This window comes from Aegilops tauschii, chromosome 6 (assembly GCF_002575655.3).
Source record: "Aegilops tauschii subsp. strangulata cultivar AL8/78 chromosome 6, Aet v6.0, whole genome shotgun sequence".
Taxonomy (NCBI): Eukaryota; Viridiplantae; Streptophyta; class Magnoliopsida; order Poales; family Poaceae; genus Aegilops; species Aegilops tauschii.
In genome coordinates, this window is record NC_053040.3 from 40,404,491 (window position 1) to 40,424,287 (window position 19,797).

General features: G+C 41.0%; 1 protein-coding gene across 1 annotated transcript; it reads left to right on the plus strand.

The window, feature by feature from the left end:
- Positions 1-16,951: 16,951 nt before the first annotated feature.
- On the plus strand, positions 16,952-18,122 carry LOC109752337 (vignain-like). Its single transcript, XM_020311227.4, has one exon. It carries the CDS (start codon positions 16,965-16,967, stop codon positions 18,087-18,089), a length of 1,125 nt encoding a protein of 374 aa, XP_020166816.1. The 5' UTR covers positions 16,952-16,964; the 3' UTR covers positions 18,090-18,122.
- The last annotated feature ends 1,675 nt before the right edge of the window (positions 18,123-19,797 follow it).

The following is a 19,797-nucleotide window of genomic DNA, read 5'->3' on the forward strand; positions in this document are numbered from 1 at the left end:
GTAAGAGAAGCATTCATGACATTTAATTGTTCATCGGGAAAGCTATCATCAATAGGGAGTGGGTCATCAAGAACATTTTCTAACCTAGACAAGTTGTCTGCAACGGGGTTCTCAGCTCCCTTTCTATCAATAATATGCAAATCAAATTCTTGTAGCAAGAGAACCCATCTAATAAGTCTAGGTTTAGCATCTTTATTTTCCATAAGATATTTAATAGCAGCATGATCATTGTGAATAGTTACTTTAGAATCTACAATATAAGGTCTGAACTTATCACAAGCAAATACAACTGCTAAGAATTCTTTTTCAGTAGTAGAATAATTTCTCTGGGCATTGTCTAGAGTTTTACTAGCATATTGAATAACATTTAATTTCTTATCAAGTCTTTGTCCTAGAACAGCACCTACAGCATAATCGCCAGCATCACACATAATTTCAAAGGGTAAGTTCCAATCAGGTGGCTGAACGATAGGTGCAGAAATCAATGCTTTCTTAAGTATTTCAAATGCTTCTACACAATCATCATCAAAGACAAATGGTATATCTTTTTGTAATAGATTAGTCAGAGGCCGAGAAATTTTTGAGAAGTCCTTAATGAACCTCCTATAAAAACCGGCATGACCAAGGAAACTTCTTATACCTTTGGTGTCCTTGGGACATGGCATCTTTTCAATAGCATCAACTTTAGCTTTATCAACTTCAATACCTCTTTTAGAAATTTTATGCCCCAAGACAATTCCTTCATTAACCATAAAGTGGCATTTCTCCTAGTTCAAGACAAGGTTAGTTTCTTCACATCTCTGCAAAACTCGATCAAGGTTACTCAAGCAATCATCAAAAGAGGATCCATAAACGGAGAAATCATCCATGAAAACCTCACAAATCTTTTCACAAAAATCAGAGAATATAGCCATCATGCATCTTTGAAAGGTAGCAGGTGCATTACATAAACCAAAAGGCATACGTCTATAAGCAAAAGTACCGAAAGGGCAAGTAAAAGTGGTCTTTGATTGATCATCAGCTGACACAGGTATTTGAGAGAAACCAGAATAACCATCTGGAAAGCAAAACTGTGTATGTTTGGATAATCTTGCTAGCATTTGATCAATGAATGGCAAGGCACAAGATGATGATGGCCATAGCATATCGAGCTAACCGAGCTGAATGTGTGCTGAACGCGGAGGTGCCGTACGTTCGGTATTTGGATCGGTTGGATCACGAAGACGGTCGACTACATCAACCGCGTTACTAAACGCTTCCGCTTTCGGTCTACGAGGGTACGTGGACACACTCTCCCCACTCATTGCTATGCATCTCCTAGATAGATCTTGCGTGATCGTAGGTAATTTTTTTGAAATACTGCGTTCCCCAACAGTGGCATCCAAGCTAGATCTATGCGTAGATATTATATGCATGAGTAGAACACAAAGAGTTGTTGGTTATAATAGTCATACTGCTTACCAGCATGTCATACTTTGATTCGGCGGTATTGTTGGATGAAGCGGCCCAGACCAACATTACATGACCGCGTTCATGAGACTGGTTCTACCGCCGTGCTTTGCACATAGGTGGCTAGTGGGTGTCTGTGTCTCCAACTTTAGTTGAATCGAGTGTGACTACGCCCGGTCCTTGTTGAAGGTTAAAACAGCACACTTGACGAAAAATCGTTGTGGTTTTGATGCGTAGGTAAGAACGGTTCTTGCTAGAAGCCCGTAGCAGCCACGTAAAAGTTGCAACAATAAAGTAGAAGATGTCTAACTTGTTTTTGCAGGGCTTGCTGTGAGGTGATATGGTCAAGACGTGATGATATATAATTTGTTGTATGAGATGATCATGTTTTGTAACAATTATCAGCAACTGGCAGGAGCCATATGGTTGTCGCTTTATTGTATGTAATGCAATCGCCATGTAATTGCTTTACTTTATCACTAAGCGGTAGCGATAGTCGTAGTAGCAATAGTTGGCGAGACAACAACAATGCTTCGATGGAGATCAAGGTGTCAAGCCGGTGACGATGGTGATCATGACGGTGCTTTGGAGATAGAGATCAAAGGCACAAGATGATGATGGCCATAGCATATCACTTATATTGATTGCATGTGATGTTTATCCTTTATGCATCTTATTTTGCTTAGTACGGCGGTAGCATTATAAGATGATCTCTCACTAAATTTCAAGGTACAAGTGTTCTCCCTGAGTATGCACCGTTGCGACAGTTTGTCGTGCCGAGACACCACGTGATGATTGGGTGTGATAAGCTCTACGTTCACATACAACGGGTGCAAGCCAGTTTTGCACACACAGAATACTCGGGTTAAACTTGATGAGCCTAGCATATGCAGATATGGCCTCGGAACACTGAGACCGAAAGGTCGAGTGTGAATCATATAGTAGATATGATCAACATAGTGATGTTCACCATTGAAAACTACTCCATCTCACGTGATGATCGGACATGGTTTAGTTGATATGGATCACGTGATCACTTAGATGATTAGAGGGATATCTATCGAAGTGGGAGTTCTTAAGTAATATGATTAATTGAACTTTAATTTATCATGAACTTAGTCCTGATAGTATTTGCATATTTATGTTGTAGATCAATAGCTCGCGATTTAGCTCCCCATTTTTTTACGTTCCTAGAGAAAAATAAGTTGAAATACAATAGTAGCAATGATGCGGACTTGGTCCGTGATCTGAGGATTATCCTCATTGCTGCATAGAAGAATTATGTCCTTAATGCACCGCTAGGTGATAGAACTATTGCAGGAGCAGATGCAGATGTTATGAACGTTTGACAAGCTCGGTATGATGACTACTTGATAGTTTAGTGCACCATGCTTTACGTCTTAGAATCGAGACTTCAAAAATGTTTTGAATGCCACGGAGCATATAAGATGTTCCAAGAGCTGAAATTGGTATTTCAGACTCATGCCCGAGTCGAGAGGTATGAGACCTCTGACAAGTACTTTGCCTACAAGATGGAGGAGAATAGCTCAACCAGTGAGCATGTGCTCAGAATTTTTGAGTACTTCAATCGCTTGAATCAAGTGGGAGTTAATCTTCCAGATAAGATAGTGATTGACAGATTCTCTAGTCACTATCACCAAGCTACTAGAACTTCATGATGAACTATAATGTGCAAGGGATAATGGAAAAGATTCCCGAGCTCTTCACGATGTTGAAATCGTCGAAGGTAGAAATCAAGAAAGAGCATCAAGTGTTGATGGTTAATAACACCACTAGTTTCAAGTAAAAGGGCAAGAAAGGGAATTTCAAGAAGAATGGCAAGCAAGTTGCCACTCCCATGAAGAAGCCCAAAGCTAAACCTAAGCCTGAGACTAAGTGCTTCTACTACAAAGGGACTGGTCACTGGAAGCGGTACTGCCCCAAGTATTTGGCGGATAAGAAGGATGGCAAAGTGAACAAAAGTATATATGATATACATGTTATTGATGTGTACTTTACTAGTGTTCATAGTAACCCCTGGGTATTTGATACTGGTTCAGTTGCTATGATTAGTAACTTGAAATAGGAGTTACAAAATGAACAAAGACTAGTTGAGGGCGAGGTGACAATGTGTGTTGGAAATGATTCCAAGGATGATAAGGTCACCATCGCATACTCCCTCTGCCTTCGGGATTAGTATTGGAACTAAATAAATGTTATTTGGTGGTTGCATTGAGCATAAATATGATTGGATCATGTTTGTTGCGATACGGTTATTCATTTAAGTCAGAGAATAATTGTTGTTCTTTTTACATGAATGAAACCTTCTATGGTCTTACATCCAATGTAAATGGTTTACTAAATCTCGATCACAATGATACACATAATATTGATGCTAAAAGATGTAAAGTTGATAATGATAGTGCAACTTATTTGTGGCACTGCCGTTTAGGTCATATTGGTGTAAAGCGCATGAAGAAACTCCATGCTGATGGGCTTTTGGAATCAGTTGATTATGAATCACTTGATGCTTGCGAACCATGCCTCATGGGCAAGATGACTAAGACTCCGTTCACTTATTGGAAATAATACATACTGATGTATGTGGTCCGATGAGTGTTGAGGCTCGCGGCGGGTATCGTTATTTTCTGACCTTCACAGATGATTTAAGCATATATGGGTATATCTACTTAATGAAACACAAGTCTGAAACATTTGAAAAGTTCAAAGAAATTCAGAGTGAAGTTGAGAATCATCGTAACAAGGAAATAAAGTTTCTACGATCTGACGCGGAGGCAAATATTTGAGTTATGAGTTTGGCCTTCATTTAAAAACAATGTGGAATAGTTTCACAACTCATGCCACCTGGAACACCACAGCGTAATGGTGTGTCTGAACGTCGTAACTGTACTTTATTAGATATGGTGCGATCTATGATGTCTCTTACCGATTTACCACTATCGTTTTGGGGTTATGCATTAGAGACAACTGCATTCACGTTAAATAGGGCACCATCTAAATCCGTTGAGATGACACCGTATGAACTGTGGTTTGGCAAGAAACCTAAGCTGTTGTTTCTTAAAGTTTGGGGTTGCGATGCTTATGTGAAAAAGCTTCAACCTGATAAGCTCGAACCCAAATCGGAGAAGTGCGTCTTCATAGGATACCCAAACGAAACTGTTGGGTACACCTTCTATCACAGATCCAAAAGGCAACATCTTTGTTGCTAAGAATGGATCCTTTCTAGAGAAGGAGTTTCTCTCAAAAGAAGTAAGTGGGAGGAAAGTAGAACTTGATGAGGTAATTGTACCTTCTCTCAATTTGGAAAGTAGCTCATCAGAGAAATCTGTTCTCGTGATGCCTACACCAACTAGAGAGGAAGCTAATGATAATGATCATGAAACTTTAGATCAAGTTACTACCGAACCTCGTAGGTCCACCAGAGTACGGTCCACACCAGAGTGGTACGGTAATCCTGTTCTAGAAGTCATGTTGCTAGACCATGATGAACCTACGAACTATGAGGAAGCGATGATGAGCCTAGATTCCGCTAAATGGCTTGAGGCCATGAAATCTGAGATAGAATCCATGTATGAGAACAAAGTATGAACTTTGGTTGACTTGCCCGATGATCGGCAAGCAATTGAGAATAAATGGATCTTCAAGAGGGAGACGGACGCTGATAGTAGTGTTACTATCTACAAAGCTCGAATTGTCACAAAAGGTTTTCGACAAGTTCAAGGTGTTGACTACGATGAGATTTTCTCACTCGTAGCGATGCTTAAGTCTGTCCGAATCATGTTAGCAATTGCCACATTTTATGAAATCTGGCAAATGGATGTCAAAACTGCATTCCTTAATGAATTTCTTAAAGAAGAGCTGTAAATGATGCAACCAGAAGGTTTTGTCGGTCCTAAAGGTGCTAACAAAGTGTGCAAGCTCCAGCAATCCATTTATGGACTGGTGCAGGCCTCTCAGAGTTGGAATATACGCTTTGATAGTGTGATCAAAGCATATGGTTTATACAGACTTTTGGAGAAGCCTATATTTACAAGAAAGTGAGTGGGAGCTCTGTAGCATTTCTGATATTATATGTGGATGACATATTGTTGATCGGAAATTATACTCAATTTCTGAATAGCATAAAAGGATACTTGAATAAGAATTTTTCAATGAAAGACCTCGGTGAAGCTGCTTACATATTGGGCATCAAGATCTATAAAGATAGATCAAGACGCTTGATAAGACTTTCGATGAGTACATACCTTGATAAGATTTTGAAGGAGTTCAAAATGGATTAGTCAAAGAAGGAGTTCTTGCCTGAGTTGTAAGGTGTGAAGTTGAGTAAAGACTCAAAACCTGACCACGGCAGAAAATAGAAAGAGAATGAAAAGTCATTCCCTATGCCTCCGTCATAGGTTCTATAAAGTATGCTATACTGTGTACCGAACCTATTGTGTACCTTGCCATGAATTTGGCAAGGGGGTACGATATTGATCCAGGAGTGGATCACTCGACAGCGGTCAAAATTATCCTTAGAAGACTAAGGAGATATTTCTCGGTTATGGAGGTCATAAAGAGTTCGTTGTAAAGAGTTGCGTCGATGCAAGCTTTTACACCAATCGGGAAGACTCTGGGTCTCAATTTGGACACATATTGAAAGTGGGAGCAATTACCTAGAGCTGCTCCATGCAGAGCATTGTAGACATAGAAAATTTGCAAAATACATACGGCTCTGAATGTGGCAGGCCCATTGACTAAATTTCTCTCACAAGCAAAACATGATCACACCTTATTACTCATGGGTGTTAATCACATAGCGATGTGAACTAGATTATTGACTCTAGTAAACCCTTCGAGTGTTGGTCACATGGCGATGTGAATTATGGGTATTAATCACATAAAGTTGTGAACAATTGGTGTTAAATCACATGGCGATGTGAACTAGATTATTGACTCTAGTGCAAGTGGGAGACTGAAGGAAATATGCCCTAGAGGCAATAATAAAGTTGTTATTTATATTTCCTTATATCATGATAAATGTTTATTATTAATGCTAGAATTGTATTAACCGGAAACTTAGTACATGTGTGAATACATAGACAAAAAGAGTGTCCTTAGTATGCCTCTACTTGACTAACTCGTTAATCAAAGATGGTTAAGTTTCCTAACCATAGACATGTGTGGTCATTTGATAAACGGGATCACATCATTAGAGAATGATGTGATGGACAAGACCTATCCGTTAGCTTAGCATAATGATCATTAAGTTTTATTGCTATTACTTTCATCATGACTTATACATGTTCCTCTGACTCTGAGATTATGCAACTCCCGAATACCGGAGGAACACCTTGTGTGCTATCAAATGTCACAATGTAACTGAGTGATTATAAAGATGCTATACAGGTGTCTCCGAAGGTGTTTGTTGGGTTGGCATAGATCGAGATTAGGATTTGTCACTCCGTGTATCGGAGAGGTATCTCTAGGCCCTCTCGGTAATGATCATCACTATAAGCCTTGCAAGCAATGTGACTAATGAGTTAGTTACGGGATGATGCATTACGAAATGAGTAAAGAGACTTGCCGGTAACGAGATTGAACTAGGTATGTTGATACCGACGATTGAATCTCGGGCAAGTAACATACCAATGACAAAGGGAACAACGTATGTTGTTATGCGATTTGACCGATAAAGATCTTCATAGAATATGTAGGAGCCAATATGAGCATCCAGGTTCCGCTATTTGTTATTGACCAGAGATGTGTCTCAGTCATGTCTACATAGTTCTCGAACCCGTAGGGTCCGCACTCTTAACGTTCGATGATGATTTGTATTATGAGTTATGTGATTTGATGACCGAAGTTTGTTCGGAGTCCCGGATGAGATCACAGACATGACGAGGAGTCTCGAAATGGTCGATACGTAAAGATCGATATATTGGAAGGCTATATTCGGACAACGGAAAGGTACTGAGTGGTTCGGGTATTTTTCGGAGTACCGGAGAGTTACGGGAATTCACCGGGGGAAGTGTTGGGCCTTCATGGGCCTTAGTGGAAAGGAGAGAAGGGCCATAAGGGGAGGCCGCGTGCCCCCCATGGGCTGGTCCGAATTGGACTAGGGAGGGGGCGGCACCCCCTCTTGCCTTCTCCCTCTCCTACTCCTTCCCTCTCTCCCTTCTTGGAAAAGGAAGGGGACTCCAACTAGGATTGGGAATTCTAGTTGGACTCCCCCTATAGGCGCGCCCCTCCTAGGCCGGCCTCCTCTTCACCCCTCCTTTATATACGTGGGCAGGGGGCACCCCAAAGACACACAAGTTTCTCTTAACCGTGTGCGGTGCCCCCCTCCAGAGTTACACACCTCGATCATATCGTCGTAGTGCTTAGGTGAAGCCCTGCGCCGGAAACTTCATCATCACCGTCGCCACGCTGTCGTGCTGACGAAACTCTCCCTCGTCCTCAATAGGATCAAGAGCCCGTGGGACGTCACTGAGTTGAACGTGTGCTGAACACGGAGGTGCCGTACGTTCGGTACTTGGATCGCAAAGACGTTCGACTACATCAACCGCGTTACTAAGCGCTTCCGCTTTCGGTCTATGAGGGTACGTGGACACACTCTCCCCGCTCGTTGCTATGCATCTCCTAGATAGATCTTGCGTGATCATAGGTAAATTTTTTGAAATACTGCGTTCCCCAACAGGAGCCATTGTCGGACGTCCGCAACCAGCACCGACGTGCCCGCTCACCTCTACGACGGCGCTGCACCCTGGAGCCGTTTGTACCTAGGTACACTCCACCCCTTGCCGACGACCTCCATTGCGGACGGTGTTGGAAATATGCCCTAGGGGCAATAATATTGTATTATTATATTTCCATTATTCATAATTAAGAGTTTATATTTCATGCTATAACTGCTATGATCCTGGAATATGTGATTCAGTGGAAAACTCATATGCACATGTGAAATGACAAACAATAAACAATATGTTCCTAGTCTCGCCTCTAAGACTGGGTCAAGTGTTGTTGGTGATCACGTTTTCCGGATCTTAGGATATCGTTGAGTGTAACGATAGTCCTAAAACTACATTAAGGGTATGACGTTAGAAGAACAATCATATCGAATTGACCCAAACTTGGTTGTTATACTTTGTGATTATATCGTCTGAAATCATTTGTTATAACACAGAGTGTTAGCATGTGTTTTAGTTACTCAGACCATGAGAGTGTCTCGGTCACTCCTACCAGACGGTGGACTTTGGGGTTGCTCAAACGTCATCTATAACAAGGTGATCATAACGACAACTTTCAGGCTCACCGAAAAGTTTGACAAGTGACCGGATAGCTCGAGAGTGGGATTTGCTCCTCCAACAATGGAGAGATATTCTTAGGGACCTCTCGGTGTTACGGCATCCATCATCGTCTGGGCAGACATAGGTGACTACATCACAGGGATGCTGGAATATGTCAACGGGAAAGAAGAAAAAAACCGCAAAAGGGAGCAACGGTATAGTGAGCATGGTGATGACTCGGGAGGATACTGATGCACACCGGGTTTTGTAAAGTATCATGAAGCAAAGGAAACACCGCATGATAACCAAAGGTTCACTCGAATATCAATCATGTAATCATAGGGACCGATATGGATGTCCACGGTTCCGCTATCGGTCAGTGAACAAAGGGGTTTCATTCATGTCTATGAACAGCGAACCTATGGGGTCACAAGCTTAAGGTAATCACGATCTACTGAGTGTTAGTGGTACGGGAGTAATGAGAATATATTTGTGGAATTATTCCATTAATATCCGAAATAGTTCCGAGAGGTTTCGGAAGCGTTTTGGGGTCACCGGAAGGGTTTCAGTGAATATCGGTAATACCGGGTATTAGCAATTAATATATATATAGGTGGAAAATGTTTGCGAGGATATTAGATTATATATATATATTGTTCTGAAAAAGTTTAGAATAAATATATATTTAATTTAATATCAACAGGCCTAAAAAAGCCAAGAGGTGGAAACCAACTTGGGCCACAAGGGCCCAAGTGGGGAGAGGCGCCCCTTCCCTATGGAAGGAGGCCGAATAGTAGTGGGGGAGGAGTCCAACTCCTCCTCCCCTTGGTTGGACGCCCCAAGGAGGGGTTCCTTCCATGGTGGCAGCCCTCCCTCTCCCCTCTAACCTATATATAGGGGAGTTTTGGTGCCCAATTAGATACACAAGTTTTGGAGCCTCCTCTAGTTGATCTAGTTCTAGTTCTTGTTGGTCCTAGTTGACTAATTAGAGCTAGCCCTAGCCACCTCTAATCCTCATAATTAGAAGCCTCGTGTGGTTCTAATCTCCTCCCTCTAATTCTCCAGCGACGATTAGCTCTGGACGGTGAAGCGCTGCCAGATCGTGAAGACCGTACGCTTGCAACCAAGTAGAGAGGTTGTGCTTTCGGTCTTCCATTCGAGGGCGGTTCATGGGATCATCATCGGCGTTCAAGGGACTCCAAGTAAGATACACCGACTCGTCTACTTCCGCTACACTCTCGGAGTCGGTAATGATCATTGATCCAAACCCGTTATGCATCTTCATATTGTTCTTGGGTGATCGCAGGGCGAAATTTTTGTTTTCTACTACGTTTCCCAATAGTGGCATCATGAGCGGTTTTATGAGTAGATGCAGGTTTCGATCTAGATCACATGTGATAGTGAGGGTGATGTTCTTGCTATGCTTCCCTCGAGTGTTGCTTTGGTTCAGTTCATTGACGGCATGGTATCGCTTTCTACAAGGTTCTGACAATCGTTCGGCTCTGGCTGTCGATGATCTGCTAACAGTTCCTTGGGCTTCACCATAGTCAAGAATAGTGAACCGTCGCGTGCGCAAGAGGGCAATGAATATGGATGATCTTCTAGGGGTTCACGCGTATTAGATGAAATTTAGTGTGGGGGAACGAGATTTTTGATTAAATCTCTTCTTTCACACACCCCGAAAGTTAATCTAGCAACAAGGATTATCACTTTATGGTGTGCATGTAGGTAGCTAGGTTTATCCGGAAACCCTAGAAGCCACGTAATTAAAATTTGCCAAACCGATTAGAGGACGTCTAACTTGGTTTTGCAGGGTTTGCATATGATGTGGTATAGCCTTCGTCATGATAATGAGTTTATCTACAAGATGGTTATATGTTGTAATGTTAAGTGGCCTGTGCGTCACGGCATGATGGCTGGAGCCACGAGATTGCCACCTTAATGTAAATATCATAGAGATAGGTTACAAGTGATGGTGGCAAGATGTACACAAAGGACCCCGACGAGGATAAGGTGTACCAGGCGCGTGACGAGGAGCTATAGTTTCGTGCCACGGCAAAATTTCATATTTTGGTGCCACGACAACGTTTTCTGAAACGACCGCTACGACAACATTTTCTGAGATTGCCGCCACGACAACATTTTTGTAATGTTTGCCACAACAACGGAATATTGGCCGTCACGTCGCTTCAACTGGAGATTGAGGACGATCATAGAGAACTCCCGGTGCCCAGGGCTATACCATATCATGCTATTATGAATTAGATGTTTATCCCTTTGTTGTTTGCACCCTTTGATTACGCAGTAGTCAAATTATTAGGGTGATCCCTCACAGTAAATATCAAGTTAAAAGGTGCTCTTCCCAGTGTTGCAACCGTCTATAACACGTAGCATTCCAGAGTGCGGCATGTCCACAGGAGTACAAATGGGACGTGGGGTGTAAGACGGGGACGATCAGACCACGGATGCAGATAGTAGTCGGTTGTCTTGAAGTTCTAGCAGAATTGTTCTGAGCTCGTAGCATGAAGCATCGAAAGATGAACAAGAGTCATATGGAGATATGATCGGCAAGAGTTTGCCCACCGATCAAAATTCTCGTCATCAGTGATCTCCACATCAATGGGTGAGAACTAGATTTGGATCTTGAATCACTTAAAATCAATTATGAGAGATATTGATTTGAGTCGGAGCACAATTATGTATTAATTTAGTTTAATCACTAGTGCAAATTAATTATGAACTATGTCTATGTGTAGTTTGCATTATTGTTATAGAATTATGGCTCACAGTTCCGCCTTTGTTGTTGAAATTGATTGGCTATTACTTATCTGGTTGAATCTTTATGATTGAGAGGATTGTCCTCTAAGAATGCCAAGAAGGATTTTGTCCTATTGCATGTTTACAATACTCTCCAGCTAATGCTATGGATGATGAGACTCACGTCCTTCGATCCAAAAGCTAGAATTGCATTACAGTTTGATTGCTTCTGAGAAACCCGAACTTCAAAAATGTTTGGGATAGTTATGTGATATTCTTGGAACTAAAAATTGTTTTTAGAAACAAACAAAGGTTAAAGATATGTGATATCTAAAGGAGTGTTATATTTGCAAGATCTAGTGAAGTGTTCAACTATGTTTAAGATTAAAATGTGTAAGAACCGAAAGAGCACCGCTCATGAGTTGGTGGCGAGAACTTAAAGAGAAAGAACAAAACCAAAGGATGTAATAAGATTTACAAGCATATGGAAGTTCGGGGCTCACACCACTCTTAAAAGGTTAGACGATTCTTCTGTTGAGTGGGAGAAATATTGAAAGTAAAACTATAAGAAGTTTAGAGGCGAAAGGAAAAAGAAGACTGGAATGTCCACCTTAGGTATGAATGTCATACAAGTTATAAGATATAGAGAAAGTCGGTCAAGTAAAGTGTGATTATTGAGAATTGTGATTAAATTTTTAAACACTAAATTCTTCGGGGATTGTGGTTAAAAGTTGATCACAAGGATACTGACTCAATTGCATGTTGTTGCGAATCGGTGCAAGAATTACTACGACCTAATGACCAACAAATTAATGAGGTTAAAATATGTGTTGAAAATTTTGTAATAGTTATGATACTTTTCATCAACACATTACCTCTGAATTTATTATCATAATTCATTTAGAGTTTCATACACTCTAACCCATTGCATAGGAGTTGCAAAGAGGTTGTTCACGAGAGAACAATAGTTGTTGAATGCAATGAACAAAAGGGCCCTACTCCTACTGTGAATAGGATTTAAGTTATGAATATTGATGATAGGATTGAACATCCATACCACTGTCACTAAATGTCATAAGACTAAAGGAATACCACATATGTGTGGCGCTGCATTTAGTCACATTGGAGATACCCGCATGGAGAAATTCCATAGTGATGGATTTTGGAGTCATATGATTACGAATCATCTGACACTTGCAACTTTCGTCCAATAGAGTAAACTAAAATACCGTTCACAGGCCATAAAGAACGAGCAACAAAAATAATTGGAAACATGCATATTGATGTATGTAGTCCAATAAGTGTTGTTGCAAGCAGTGGATTTATCTATCTTCAAGGATGACTCAAGTAGATATTTATATTTACTAATTGAAACATAAATCTGGATCTTTTGAAATGTTTCAAAAAGACTTTCAGTATGAAGTAGAAATTATTATAACAAGGAAATTATGTTTCTACAATTGGATTGCAGAAAAAAGAATATTTGATTTACAAATTTAGCGAATGTCTAATGAGCTATAAAAGAATTTTGTAGCTTGCACCTCCTAGAAACACTACTGAGAGTAGAGTGTTTTGAGTAGATGTAATCAAGATATGTATGACATGGTGAGATCAGAGATGAAATTGATTGTTCCACCAATATACTTTTAAAGTGATGCTTTAGAGACTATGACTTCTACACTGAAAAGACGCCATAAAATTTATTGAAATAAGTGCTACTTTGTAGGTAATCCCAAATTGTTGGGTATTCCTCAATCACTACGCCGAGGCAAAGTGTTTTGTCATAGAGTGCGGAAATTTTGAAGAAAATCTTTTTTGCAAAAGAGTGAGTGGGAGGACAGTGCAATTCGACGAGATTACAGAATCTTTGTGATCAGGTCAAAGAAAAGTAACACTAGAAGTGGTTCTGGAATCTTTTACCGCGACCGATACAGAAGCCTCTACATAGGATATAGAGATCTCGGTCGAACATGCAGCTGAACTATCTAGGTTAGAAAAATTCATACATACCTTCAGGGTATGCATACGAAATATTGTTGAATCAAACAATGAACCTATGATACACAAAGAAGCGTTGATGGGCCCTGACTCCGGAATTGGCTATACGCCAAAATGATCTGAGATAGTATCCATACATATAATTCAAGTTTAGACCTTGATAGACCCTTTGAAAGACTTAAAGTCTAAAGTGTAGTGATGGTATTGTATGCGCTCATACTCCTTTCCTTACTGCAAGATGATCTGCTCTTGTCTTGTCTATTGCTGCAAGATGGTGGCCCTGTGATGCATAGAGCTTCCCCCTCTCGTTCTGGCATTCTGCAGTATAGTCCATTGATATACCCCCATTCCTTTGATACCGATGCATATGTAGTATAGATCTAATGTAAGTCTTGCGAGTATTTCGGATGAGTACTCATGGATGCTTTGCACCCCTTTTCTTCTACCCGGTTGCTGCGATCAGGTGATGGAGCCCAAGAGCCAGAGGATTCCGAGCTTGCTACTACGTGGAGTTCGACATCGACGAGTAGTTCGGAGGTCCTAGGCAGGAGGCCTGCACCTTTTCGATCTAGAGTCATTGTTTGTTTTCGCCTTCTTAAGGCACCCTTGTATTTGTCTGTAAGACAGACCTAACTCTTGATGTAATTTTGGGTCCTACACCCAGGCTTGTAATATTTTGTTCTTTGTTTAAATTTGAGTCACAGAGTCGTGTTCTGATATTATAGCGTGAGTCACTGATCTTGATCATGCATGTTGCGTGGATGTTTAGTGCACGATTAATTTAGGGGTCGTCACACATTCGGACGTGTCCACGGAAATTTAGTATGTCTATTTTGATGTAATGCATAGGAGATGCCTTTACGACAAGAATGTGTGGAGAACAATAATTATAGCCGGGAAAAACAAAAAAACATGACTCAGGCAAAGCCGAATCCTCTGACTTCCACGAGGAATTTCTTGTGTAAAAAAAGGGAAGGCAAGTTAGAGACCTTTGGAGATTGATAGGGATATTTTGAAAAGGTTAAAATGAGGCTTTTAAAAACTAAAACAAGGCTTTTGAAAATTGAAATGGATCTTTTGAAAACTGAAGTTACTTTTTTAGAAATTGAAATGAGCATTGTTCATGAAGTTAGAGTGAAAGGAAAGTCAAGTAACTTTCCTTCCTCAGTCAGAGGATCCGGCTCCAACTCAGACAGTCACGAAAACTTGCATCATTCATAATTCATATTTTTTTGTTGGTTTCTGAACCCATGAAGTACTCGCATCGAACAAGGTTCCTGGCCCAAATATGTACCATAAATAAATGGTTTTGCTAATTTCCATCCGACTGAAAACAATTCATTTTCAGTCGGATATTGTGTCCGTTTGATCCATACGCACCTATTCATGCATGCTTGCTTGGTTATTTGTTTTAGCGGGCTCACTCATGTGTCATGTGTTTATGGACTGCCCGTTAACCCGTGCCGCTGGCTATTTTCCCTTCGATTCTGAAACTTCTCTATTCACTCTGTAGCTTGTCTTCTTTTTACACCTTCGTCAGCGGTAGTTCAAGCAATACATTAAGATCATGGGAGAGAGAGAAAGACATGGGCGATTTACATTCCGAGCTCTACATCTCTCATTGCTTGAGCATTTGGTTGATGTTCTCGCCCGTTGTGCTTAGAGGTGCTCTTCCAAGTGGTTCGCATATGTTGTTCTCCCATCCCTGTATTCCTTGTTCCTTTTCTAGATCTTGGTTCGTAGATTTTTGAGCTCTCACCCGCCAATCCTAGCTAGGTTTATGTTCATGTTTTTGCCTTTTTTTGTAGCTCTTCTAATCCGTTGGAAGGACCCCTTGCTTGAAGTTTAGGTTGTTGCGGTTGGCTCACTTGGAGTTTGCTCTTCCCAGCGGTTTGTTGTTGTTCTTCATCCATTACTGTATTATCTAGATCAGTGAGCTATGGTCCTCCATTTTGTTGTTCCCATCCTTGTGTTTTGCGTCTGGCTTGTCGTCCTTAAGTTGATAGGTAGGTGCTTTGTGCTTGTCATGTGTAATGTTGGGGGCAATTCTAGGTGTACTGTATGCAAAATATCCTCATTGGAGAGTTGGATTTAGCTTTCTAAGGTTATTAGTTCTTTATGTAATTATTTCACATCATGAAACTTTTAGTGGTTGTTGATCTGTAATTTGTTTTGTTGTTTTTCTATAAATTTAGTGAGTTGTCTTCATAATTTCTATTTGGTTAAAGTCCACAACATTTTAAAGTTACTATGTTGTACCTTATGAATGAATTGTAGTCCGAGAGTATCTTTGTAAGTCTTTTAGTGATTATTTGCATTATTACCTCTGCATCTTCTAATTGGTTGTTTCCTGCAGGTTTGTGATGTGGCCATCTTTATTGGGAGTTGCAAAAACATCTTATATTTAGTCACAGAGGTAGATTTTTTAATGTTAGGTTTGGTTCAATTTTTGAAGTTCAATGATATGACGATATAAGCAGCTATGACTTGTGCTTCCTCTATCGAGGTTGTAGTATGATAGATATGCTCCGCAAATCATGATCAGTTTACTCTAGAGTTTCTCTATAGCTAGGTTTTATTTGTGTTATCCACGTAGTGATTCTGTTAGTTTTTCAGTCCTACTTTTCATTTCTGATCATTTTTGTAGTTGCTTTACATACCCCCCCCCCCCCCCCAAACACACACATATGTACTGTAAATTGATCAATCGCTTCATGTACTTTGTGTGTTTGTGTAATGCAATTATCGAGTTTGTCTACATTATTGAGTTTGCACACACATAGTTGAACTGTTGAGGCTACATGTTTCGAGCTCTCTTACTGTGTTTCTTCATGTTTCTTACTATTTGTGGGCTGATGTATTTTTTTTGCCCCCACATGTAATCAAATGAACCATTTGATTGTATACTCTTCAACCATCTCTTTATTCGCTAGTTTTCCTTTTTGTTGTGGTATGTTTTGTACTACTTTTCAGGGGACTTTTTGTTCCACATGAGTTGTAGCTTATGTAGGGGGTTAGTGTAATAGAAATGGGTAGATTCCAGAAGCTTGGGGAGAAGGGCATTCTTGTTGTGTCTTCGGATGGAAGTGTTGATTCAGCAGCAGATATATCTTTTGTTATGTTTGAGATACTTTATACTTTCGATGAACTTTGATAATAGATATGAATTATTTAAAAGACATGCATTGCGTGTATGCATTTAATAGTACTAACATACACATTTACTAGTACTCTACAAGTAAATGTGTATTATTGGAAAGGAAATCAATTGCAAGTTGATAAGGCAGAATATCATTTGTGCATTAATTATGAGATTAGCACAAACATTCATATTTGGTATGATATTAATTGTGCATTAAAAATGTTGAGGGCTCACCATTGTTATAGATATAGATAGAGATAGAGATAAGCATGAGTTAGATTATTATAAGAAGGTCCACCATTACCAGACACTTGAAGCAACTACACACAATGGCAAGAGCACTTGCGATGATGCTACTCATGGCCATCGCGCTGACCACCACTATGTCGGCGGCGAGCACCATGGACATCACGGATAAGGACCTGGCGTCGGAGGAGTCCTTGTGGGCGATGTATGAGCGCTGGTGCGAGAACCACAGCGTGGAACGCGAAATTGGCGACAAGACTCGGCGCTTCAACGTGTTCAAGGAGAATGCACGCATGATCCACGAGTTCAACCAACAAGACGTGCCCTACAAGCTAAGCCTCAACCTCTTCGGCGACATGACCGATGAAGAGGTAGAACGCACTTACGGTCGCTGCTCCAACATCAGGTCCAACAGCCGGAAGCGCCGGCATCAGGGTCGGCTCACGCAAGGATCCATCATTGCCCGCGAAGACCTCCCAGCTGCCGTGGACTGGCGCATGATGGGATACGACCAACGTCCGTCAGCGGTGACGAACGTGAAGCGTCAGGGAACCTGCGGGGGCTGTTGGGCCTTCGCGGCGATAGCGGCGGTGGAGGGCATCAACTCCATCAAGACCCGGAACCTGACGTCATTATCTGTGCAACAACTTCTAGACTGCGATAAGGGGAATGAGGGATGTCGTGGCGGCAACGCGGAAGGGGCCTTCAAGTACATTATCCACCATGGGGGCATCGAAACGGAGGCTGAGTATCCGTACATTGGCCATGAGCACGGCCGCTGCTTGGTGCCCAAGCAGGACCAGAACACCGTCGTCACCATTGACGGCTACAAACAAGTGCCGCCCAATGAGGTGGCATTGATGCAGGCAGTGGCGGCCCAGCCTGTCGTCGTGGCACTCGATGCTAACTCGACGGCCTTCCGACGCTATGGGGGAGGCGTCTTCGTGGGACCGTGCGGGACAGACCTAAACCACGAAATGACAGTGGTGGGCTACGGCACTACCAATGAGCAGGACTCAAAGAAACGCATGGATTACTGGATCATAAAGAACTCATTGGGGCCTGAATGGGGTGAAAATGGCTACATCCGCATAGCACGCGACGTCAACAGTCAGGCCGAGGATGGGTTGTGTGGTATCCTCATATATGCATCGTACCCAGTGAAGTTCAAAAGGAAAGGCGTGAATGATACCATGAAGATAGTGTAACAAATGCGTATAAAGATTTGAGAGTTCTTTCAACATGCATGTTCCAGACATATATATGGACCCTTCATTTTATTATCGCACAATAATACGTATTACCTTTATCATTGGGAAGGTAGGATGATGCATGTCTATGATAGTATATAACGATTATACGGACCGCAATATTGTGGGAATGCTTTATGGGAGCGTTTTTCTCAGCGAGCGTCAAATTTGTCATGCCAAACCAACTAAAGTTGCCATGGCATCTTTGTAGGATTTGCCATGATTGGAGGATAAAATTGCCATATAGCGCAAAAAAAAAGCCGAAAAAATGTCATGTTTCGCAGAAAAATTGTCCTTCGTTAGAGCTTTGAGGGTGTCCACTGGGAGGCCCAAAAATTCAGACGTTCACTAGTTATCATTCTTGTATACTTTTATAAAACAAGGAAAATAATATCTTTATTAAGAACACGACACCAGATTAGAAAAGACATAACAATGTCCAGTTAATGCTATGTCTATCTTCCAATTTTGGTTGCCTATAATAATTTCCAGTATTAACACATACTTCCTTCGTTCCAAAAATAAGTGTCTTAACATTAGTATAACTTTATACTAAAGTTAGTAGTATAAAGTTGAGACACTTATTTTGAAACGGACGGAGTACAACATATGCTAGTACAACAAAGATTCTTAGTTATACAATATCAAACTCTCTCTCTGAAAAGAAATATAAGAGTGTTTAGATCACTACTATTTCCTTATGGAGGGAGTACTACTTCCGTCCTGATTTATTAGGCCACCTCATATTTTGGATCATAATTTTAACAAATTAAATATAAATTATGCATAGAAAATGAAATAATTGGAAGCTAAAGTTAAATACGAATCGAACAATATAATTTTTTGTGACATGAATTAACATCTTGCTAGTCAAACATATGGTTAAATTATGACCGAAAATACGATGAGGACTAATAAACTCATAGGGAGGTAGTAAAATTTAGGTTGTGAAAACACTTGAAAGCATTTGAGGCCCTAAAAAATCTGACGTCAATACACAAATAAGATTTCACATGTCGCTACCCGAAAGGATGTGTATGCCAAGCGTATTGTTATTTGCCATGTCTGCCAAAAAAAACAATGCACGGGTCTTTGCTGAGTCAACCGAACAGAACACTCGACAAAGGTTGCGGCGAGCACTCAGCAGAGCCAGTGCCACGTTTCCCTTGCCGCCACAAGTGATGGTGCTGTTACAATGAGGCAAGTTTGTCAGAGCATCTCATGTTGAACACTCGGCAAAGAATTTATTATCTTTTCCAGATGTTGAAAATATTTACTAAGTACCCGACATATAACACCCACCATTTTTGTTTTTAAAAAACATCCCTTCCCTTTCTTTCTCACCGTTTCTGCCCCTTCTTTTCCAAAAATTTAGAGTACTCGGTGGCCCGTTTTGTCAAGTGTTGTGGGGCTTTTGTCGAGTATTTATGGCACTCGGCATAAAACAGATTCCAGTAGTAATGTGCGGAGTGAAGTCTATTTTAAATCCTAAATTTGTATGTGTAGTCCGTAATGAACCCTGACCTTTGAATCCCTGAAATCCATACCCTGAACTTCTAATTCCCGGTCGTTACTCACCTTGGCTCGTTTTTAGATGGGATTACTGACGTGGACATGGTCAGTTCTGAGATTGACTGCAAAGAAGCAACCCTTACATGTGGAGCTA